Genomic DNA, 9,068 nt, shown 5'->3' with positions numbered 1-9,068 from the left:
TTGACATGAAGCCAGATTTTCATGAACCGGAAGAACTCTTCTTTGATAAGAGGTAGAAAAGGTCATCGACCAATAACTTCCGACATTTCAACATTTGCTGAAAACTTTGGGAGAAAAGTTGTGTGAAGTTGGATATTCCGTTGTTTGATTGTCACAAAGCTGGTGGCACTGATATGACAATTGTTTGGTGTTGTTCATAAGTGTTTGTTTTACATATATGATTTCAAAATGTCGAACATATTTACTCCTACGAATCAGAAACGCTTGACGAATGTTGCGATCGTTAGGTTGAAAAAAGGTGGAAAACGTTTCGAGATCGCCTGCTACCCAAATAAGGTGACATCGTGGAGGAATAAAGTGTGAGTGTTACAATCTTGTTATTCTTCTATTTTGCAGCCATGTCTTGTTGATGCATGAGTGAAAATGCAGTAGAAATGGAATTTTTAACATTACATTTTGAAAACATGCTTTCTGTCTAAAGTAGTTCAGTTATATTAAACGTCAACTAACAGATTGTCAAATACGGCCACAATTGATGTTACTTTAATGGGGAGGCAGCATATTTTTTTCTATCTGTGAGGTGGCGCTAGTGGGAAACAGGACCTCGATCAAGCCACTGTTAAATTGAGAAATGCGAAATCACAGGCACACGGTAACATGAGGGTGACATGCACTGAGTACTATTTTACGCTATATTGACAATAAAGTGCTTAGCTCTACAAATACCCAGCGCTTCATTAAGAAACGAAGGGTTGACGCCTAAGTAAAATGGTGTTAAAGTCCTACTGTCGGTTAACCATTGAACCATTTCTATAGATGTTTTAAAAATTTATGTCAGTTTTCGATACATTTGCAGGCCTAACGTTATTCCAAAGCTCGCTTTTCAAGAACTTCTTCAGCTTACTATAGAACTGTTATTTTATTTTATAACCATTTTTAACCTGCAATTGGTTGTGGGTTTCTGCCAGGCTTTGCCTGGTGTCCTCCTGCCATAATGCTGCCCACCGTTGTATGTTCTTGAGTACAGTGTAAAACACCAATCAAATAAATGAACAGCCATTTTATTGAGTCTAAGAAAAAAGTATCAGTGTAATAATATTATATTTCTGAGATGCAACAACTTATTAAGAACATTAATCTGTAAAATTTTCATTGCAGTGAAACAGACATTGATGAGGTCTTGCAAACGCACACTGTTTTCATGAATGTTTCGAAAGGCCAGGTTGCAAAGAGTGATGACCTGAAGCGAGCTTTTGGATCTGAAAACCAGGAAGAGATTTGTCTTCAGGTATATAGCCTGTGTAAATGTATACACTTAATTATCCCCAGTTTCATGCTCCAGAAGAAAGGCCATGTCAGCAAATGTGATAATTAAGAAAGCAATATCAGGACTCAAGGCTGTCCGGGATCAGCATTTGTGAAATGACAATACATAGAATTACTCTCAGCTGTCACTTTTACTTCATGTATATGTATGTAATGTACGCCTGTGTTATGTAATATTTTGCAGCAGTTCTTTTATATCTGATTTCATGCCTGACCCTAGTGTTAAAGGATAAGAAGTTGGTGAGATTTTATATGAAAAGGCAACCGAATTACAGTTCATATTTGCAAGGTAATGTAATTTCGAGTGTCAAAACGATTGAACGTGAATTGTTTGGCCTTTGAAATTGGTTGTATGCCTCATTGACTGATGTTAAATTTCTGTCTAGATTCTATCAAAGGGAGAATTGCAGGTGTCCGAGAAGGAGAGACACACACAGCTGGAGTCCATGTTTAGAGACATTGCTACAACGGTAGCTGACAAGTGTGTGAATCCGGAAACAAACAGACCTTACACAGTCACGTTGATAGAGAAAGCTATGAAAGACCTACATGTATCTGTAAAGCCAACAAAAAGCACAAAACAACAGGTAAATCCTTATGCATGAACATGTAGTTCTTATTGGTAACATTGGGGGGCCGAGTGGGCGCCGCCAAGTGGTTAGCCTGCAAGTGCAGCAAAATGACCAAGGAGCTTCTCACCTGTGTGTTTAAATCCAACCCATGCTGGCTTCCTCTCCAGCCTGGGAAGGCCTACCCAGCAAAATGCGGATGGTTGTGGGTTTTCCCTGGGCAGTTGTTTTCTTCCCACCATAATGGTGATCGCCATTGTATAAGTGAAATATTCATGAATGAGACATAAAACTCCACAGAAATAAATACATGCAAATAAATAAATATAGGTTACATTTTTTATTGCATGTTTATCAAGGAGTAAAATAGCATAAACAGTGGTGTATCAAGGGATAAAATGGCATAAACAGTGGTGTATCATAGTGTAAAATGGCATAAGCTGTGGTGTATCAAGGTGTAAAATAGCATAAACAGTGGTGTATCGTGGTGTAAAATGGCATAAAATGTGGTGTATCAAGGTGTAAAATGGTATAAACAGTGATGTATAAAGGTGTAAAATGGGATAAACAGTGGTGTATTAAGGTGTAAAATAGGACAAACAGTGGTGTATCAAGGTGTAAAATGGTGTAAATGGTGATGTATAAAGGTATAAAATAGTATAAACATCATGAATTTAACTGGTTTATCATATACATGTATGAGTCCACATTTTAATCCATTTTCCTGAGCTGAGTGGGATTTTTGTGACAGAACATTACTGCTTTTCTGGGTGACTTTTCCTTGTGACTATGTTGATCATAATGTGGGGTTAAACATAGTGAGATATTTTTATTTCACTTAAAGGTTAGCATTTTTCAAGTGACATATTTTGCTTGCTTTTGAATGATTAACCAACCGTATGGGGCCACCTCAGAATTTAGTGCAGTACGATTAAACTCTTATCAGAAAAAGTGTCATTGTAAGGTTTCCATGTGCTTCTGGAAAAGAGCATGAAGTTTTATTCCAAGTGAAAGTTTTATTAAGTTTTTATTAGTGATTAGTGACCATTTGTTTTCCTGATTTTGATCTGCAATCTTCTCCTGAGAAACTGACGTAACTCGTTTTGAATGTTGCAGGCATTGGAAGTGATAAAGCAGCTGACAGAGACGGAGACAATCAAAATCCAGAGAGCCCAGATGAGGTTAAGGATTGCCTTACCAGGTCTGTTCACAGCTACTATTATTCAGACAGAGATGTTTGTTTTATAGCCAGAACTAGGGCATCCCTTGTAAAAGCTAGCTAGAAGTGAGGGCGTCTGTCAAGAAACTTTGTCTCTAGCCATCTATAAATACACGTTTGCCTGATGTGTAAACTACGGTGTACTCAAAACTACTCCGAGACTTCAGACGTCTGCCATAAACAGCTAAATGTACAAATCCCCCACTAAAGACACAGAGACAATACTCAGAATTGTTTATAAAATTCCCTGATCCATATACACATCCACATCAATAGCAATAATTTATAATTAATAAGTTTCATCAAAGTCTATCTTTCATTTGGTTATGAAGCAGTTATGGTTTGTAGCAGTTGTGAAGAATCTTGTTAACACGTCTTGCAGCCAAACGCAAATAACCCCCAAAATTTGAATGTATCAGTCCTACATCCCATGTAAAGCCTATGACCAAGCTAGGCACAAAATTTCATTCAAATCTGATCATTTTTCTTCTGTGAAGTTGCAGACACCCAGGAAAATAACGGTTGTCAAAGTCAACCACCTTGACAGAGGTGTAAATGAGTGAATCACCCTTAAAACTATTTTCTCTTGGTGTTTTCAAAAAAAGAAAATTATTGTAAGGTACAAATTTCATATTTTATGATGAGAAAATCCCATACTGACAGACCTTGTTTAATAGTTATTTAAATATGAGCAATGCAAGTAAACACTGTTGAAGGTTTCCTGTTTCCTGTTTTGGCTCGTACTAAGTTGATGACCATACATGTAACCACCGTGCTATCAATTTCCTGCTTATTGCATGGACATTTTGTCTGAATTGAAATTTCGTTTACTTTCTAGCAAAAGATGCTAAGAAACTGAAAGAAAAGATCAAGAAACTGGCTTCCAAAGTAGAGAGCGAGGACTTTGATGATGATTATGAAGTGGTGAGTTTAATTGATTAATCACACGTGTGATGCCTCATACTGTCAGTGACTGATTGTTGTTTAACAGCAGAATTATTTGTTGCATTTCCCTTCATCTTCCCATGAGCAGTATGCCTAAGGTACTGCAGATGAAGAACTGAAACTCCTTCTTTGTGGCATGAGTAACAGAACAATGTTGTCTAACAGGACCAGGTTGTTTGGTACTGCCAAAAGGCTTTATGACATCAGATTTAACTGATTTAACTTTAATATGATATCAAAACGATAGTGTAATGGTATGTTAAATGTGAACTAAATATGCTGGTGTTATGATTGGCATTGGGACAGTTGGGTTTCGCTAAAATTTTGACTGTAAAATCTTGATACTGATATGAGGTAATACACTTTTGAACAACGGAACCCAGGGCATTGCCATAGAAGGCAGTTTGAGACTTGGTGTTTTGACTTTGTCGCAACATGAATCTGGCATAACACTGGAGGCTTTTCAACAAAGTTTGATATTCACATTCTAAACTTTTAGTGGTATACCTTAAGCAGTTTTGTTTGCTTTACCCATAAAACCTACTGCCTACATGTACGCGTACAAGTGAAGATTTCAGGAGTGTGACATTGAACAACAATCAAATAAATCTGAGGAATTTTAAGAAGAAAAAAAAAAAAGTGTGCAACTAAGTATACTTACGTCCTACTTTACAAACCTGTACACTCCTGTGTATTTATTTGATTGAAGTTTAATACCAGGTATGTTGTATTTTACACATACATGATGGCAGTCAGCTTTATGGGTAGGGGAAACCGGACAGAGCAGGAATAAACCAGTGCACTTCAGCAGATGTCTGATAAACCTCCTGACTTAAAGCCACATCCAAACCAGCAACAGCTGGATTGACTTAAAAGTCACAGCCAAACCAGCAACAATTGGATTGACATAAAAGCCACAGCCAAACCAGCAACAGCTGGATTGGCCTAAAACCCACAGCCAAACCAGCAACAGCTGGATTGACTTAAAAGCCACAGCCAAACCAGCAACAGCTGGAATGACTTAAACGCCACAGCCAAACCAGCAACAGCTGGATTGATTTAAAAGCCACAGCCAAACCAGCAACAGCTGGATTGACTTAAATGCCACAGCTAAACCAGCAACCGCTGGATTGACTCAAACGCCACAGACAAACCAGCAACAGCTGGATTGACTTAAAAGCCACAGCCAAACCAGCAACAGCTGGATTGACTTAAACGCCACAGCCAAACCAGCAACAGCTGGATTGACTTAAACGCCACAGACAAGCCAGCAACAGCTGGATTTGTAGTGAGAACCTCATTTGTCTTGGTCCAATCAGCTACATGTATAGGGAGAGCAACATTGTAATCAAATGAACGAAGTGAGAGCCAATCTTAGCTGGTGCTCACTCATGTGTTAAATACTCTCCAGATCTGATATTTCTTTTCTTTCGTTTGTTTCACGACTTTTAGGTAATTTTAGTTGACCCTGGCTGCTACAGAGAATTGGATGATCTCGTGAGATCAGAGACAAAGGGCAAAGGTCATTTGGAGGTCATTAACTTAAAACATATGGAAGAAGGGGATGAGAGACTAGAATAAGGAGACAAGAAAGACACACATGGGGAAATACATCACAGAGTATTATTAAGATCAGTGGATTCATTTCCAATGGCTATTTTTTTGTGGAATGTTGGAACATTTAAATCCATTGGGACCCATGACGAAGACATACATAGCACCATCTGGATGTTTTCTGCAGGAGGGTAACTCAGTGGTATATAACCCCGAGGAGCTTTTCACTAAGCAGTGGACTGCATCACTGTGTTATATCCCCTTGGACAACATCCAGAAGGCACTGTGTCTACATTAATCTTGGTCATAGGCCATAACAGGGTACTGCTTCCCATTGTAATTACATTGTAAATGACTTCCCTCCCCGAACTTTGAAGATCACTTTTCTCGCAAAATGATTAATTCAATTCTGGACAGAGGTGTTTTTTAGATTTTTTCTTCCTCTACTGCAATCAGACGACAGACCTTTTTTTCCTCCAATCCAACCAGATTACAGACAGCATCTATCCAGTTTCAAATAGATATTTTGCTGACCTTGCTGAACAGCCATGGCATTTTAGTGTTTTATTTGGTCAGTGCCCTATATCCAGGGTGCTTTATTTGGTAATCTAATCAGGCAATTGTAGGACAAATAAAGGTTGTAAACTAGGACGTACATATACCGTCCAAGCAGGAGTCTCTCACCAATTCGGCCGCTGTGAGTTCAAGTCCAGCTCATGCTGGCTTCCTCTCCAGTTGTACGTGAAAAGGTCTCCCAGCAACCTGCGGATAGTCATGGGGTTTCCACCCACCATAATGCTGGTCGCCGTCGTATGAGTGAAAAATTCTTGAGTACGGCGTAAAACATGAATAAAAAAAATCAAATAAATATACCTTCCAAGCAAATCTCAAAACTTGTGTCATAGGATCGTCAGAATCTCAGAATCAAGCAAAATGAGAAACTTAGCCCTTGACACAATCCAGTAGTATTTAGCACTTCTTCTCTGTGGTGTTTTTCTCCAGTGTGCCAGTCACATTGTATATCCACTGCCGTACTTGCAGTAATATAACCAGACATTATAATCCTGCCGACTTGAAATGGTGGAGGTGCTGCCACTCTGTCTTTTTTAATGTGTCACTTCTTTGTATTGAAATGGTATGCCTTGAACTAAAGTCTAGGCTTAGTTCCATGTATCTGTTTGTGGTAAGAAAACGTGAAGGTTTTGGTACAAGATTTGCACTGTTGGCGTCACTGGCATACCTTGACTAGTCAGGTGAACTTTCTCACTTTCGTCTGAGCTTGACTGATAGGTGGAGCATGTTGGTACTAACCTACCCTAACCGAGGAGTTCAACTTTCTCATTTTTGTCTGCGCTTGATTGATTGGTGAAATATGCTAGTACCAACCTATCTTGACCAATCAGGGAAACTTTCTCAGTATTGTCTGCACTTAATTGATTGGCAGAGTATGCTGGCACTTCAGGACAAAACGCCCTGGCGTGAGCTCTGTGTCAGTGACCTCTGACTTGGTAAGTGGGTTGTCTTGTAGAATGGGGTCTTTTTGCTAAGGTTCATTACTGTATTTCACAGTATGTACATGTATTGTATTGCTTGTCAGAGTGGAAAAGACAATGCAACACAAGTCATTTTAAGCATCACATAGATCTGTACACAAAGGGCTGTTACATGCTTCACTGTTTTTACTGTTTTCAAACTGGTGCTATACAACATGTGGCCATTTTAATAATATTTAATTTACAATTGACATATTTCGCTAATATGGTGATATTTTATGAATACATCAAGAGCACATTTTAATTTTTTTTTTTTTTTTTGTGAAGATTTAATGGATGTCCTTGAATTACATTAGTTCTCTTGTACTTATTAGCCGCTATTTAACAGGAACATTAAAGGAGAAGAGAACTTAAAATCATAACATTATAGGCTGAAAAGAGAACATTTTTTTTTTTCTACCTGGTGGTGCCTGCTGCATAATTTTGCCATTTTTCCTCGCCATACACAAGCCTGAAAACGGAAAAGCTGGCTTAAGTCACTGAGTCCATCGCATCCTCTATCTTTAACATCCTGTAATTTATGCTGGGGGTGTTGCCTCTCAGCAAATGAGAGTGGTTAAAAGTGGTCCGTGTAACAGAATTGTGGATGGATATCTCCATGTAACAGTATTGTAAAATGAGTTTTACAAAAAGACATGGCAATATTAAATCAGTGTAGAATATTGCTGATGTAAATCATCTATAACTTCAGTGACTAATAAGACTGAAGATCGTAGTTATTTTGAACTGGCCATGTTTGAAAAAGTAAACACAAGCCAAAAAAGTCAGTTATCCTTGCTCCAGTGTATTTTACCTATGGTTTTGCCTCTGTTAGGTGACAATTTTGATTTTGATTAATTCAATAAGTTTGACAAATGTTTTATCAAAAGTTTTGGCATCAGAAGTATCATTTTATGACCTTTTATCAGTTTCTGAAAGGGCATTTTTGCAGACCTAAGATTAGGTGGATTACAGTACTTGAGCAAATCCCTGTGCACTCAACAGCCTGTAATACTCAACTATCTTCACGATGAAGGTACTTACATGTACAGTGTAATATATCTGCTAAGTAGTCGAACTCCTGGAAGATATTTGCCCATTGAGGGCTTCCTAAGAAATCCGTGTATCTACCTGTTGTACTGAGCTTTATGGCTCTATTTGTACTGAGCATTGTCTCTATGAATTTCTTGAAACCGCATTTTTGATTGCCATTTTCCTACCTTTATTTTCAGTGAATGCCAGCAAAAATCATCTACTATAGTTGATATGTTTTTTCCAATATTTTCCGATACAAAAGCTTTTTACACAAAACTTCATATCTTAAGTCTTCACGGTTCTGGTAGTAATGGATTGGCACGTCCATCATCCATGAGCTTCAATTAGCTAAGATAATCCTATACTGGAATTCTTCAATCTTTTCGCATGTTTGCAAGGTGTCATTTATTCCAGCATATTCTGGAAGCATTTCTCTGTGTTGAACGATAAAATTACTTTTCTGAAACCCTAAAAACTCAACCAATGTAGGTTTGTAAACAAAATCAATTCAAAATTGACAAATTGCACTGAATGTTGCTCTTTCATGTGCAGAAAGGTGGGGGAATTCGGGTAGCTATGATTTATGCACAACTGAGAAAGTTATCAGATTTTCTAATGAGCAATGCTTCACAATCTGTCAAATTTTTTTACGCCAAATCCATGTATCAAACCACTGTAACCACATTATGGTTCTGTGGTTTTCTGAAAGCTGCTTTTCTACCTCCTAATTTCGTAATCTTCCTTTCGTGATTCTTACTGAAGGTCAGCAAAACGCCTACTGTATATGGCTTGCACTATTTTAGGGCATAAAACTTATCATGGAAAACTGTATACTATAAAGTCTTCATGGTTTTGGTAATAATGGATCAGTATATTTGTGAGCTCCAG

At 38.1% G+C, this 9,068-nt stretch overlaps 1 protein-coding gene across 1 annotated transcript; it reads left to right on the top strand.

The window, feature by feature from the left end:
* Positions 1 to 91: 91 nt before the first annotated feature.
* On the top strand, positions 92 to 7,612 carry LOC135476160 (ribosome maturation protein SBDS-like). Its single transcript, XM_064756085.1, has 6 exons — positions 92 to 359; positions 1,159 to 1,288; positions 1,713 to 1,913; positions 3,012 to 3,096; positions 3,953 to 4,038; positions 5,512 to 7,612. The coding sequence occupies exons 1-6, from the start codon at positions 229 to 231 to the stop codon at positions 5,638 to 5,640; spliced, it is 762 nt and encodes a 253-aa protein (XP_064612155.1). The 5' UTR covers positions 92 to 228; the 3' UTR covers positions 5,641 to 7,612.
* Positions 7,613 to 9,068: the final 1,456 nt, after the last annotated feature.

The sequence above is a fragment of the Liolophura sinensis genome, chromosome 10 (assembly GCF_032854445.1).
Source record: "Liolophura sinensis isolate JHLJ2023 chromosome 10, CUHK_Ljap_v2, whole genome shotgun sequence".
Taxonomy (NCBI): Eukaryota; Metazoa; Mollusca; class Polyplacophora; order Chitonida; family Chitonidae; genus Liolophura; species Liolophura sinensis.
This window is presented reverse-complemented; position numbering and strand designations above follow the sequence as displayed.

Excerpts from the sequence above, each read along its gene's own strand:
- LOC135476160 (XM_064756085.1), top strand. The coding sequence starts at position 229 with ATGTCGAACATATTTACTCCTACGAATCAGAAACGCTTGACGAATGTT. Across the intron at positions 360-1,158 it reads ACATCGTGGAGGAATAAAGT|TGAAACAGACATTGATGAGG; the intron begins GTGAGTGTTACA and ends TTTTCATTGCAG. Across the intron at positions 4,039-5,511 it reads TTGATGATGATTATGAAGTG|GTAATTTTAGTTGACCCTGG; the intron begins GTGAGTTTAATT and ends CACGACTTTTAG.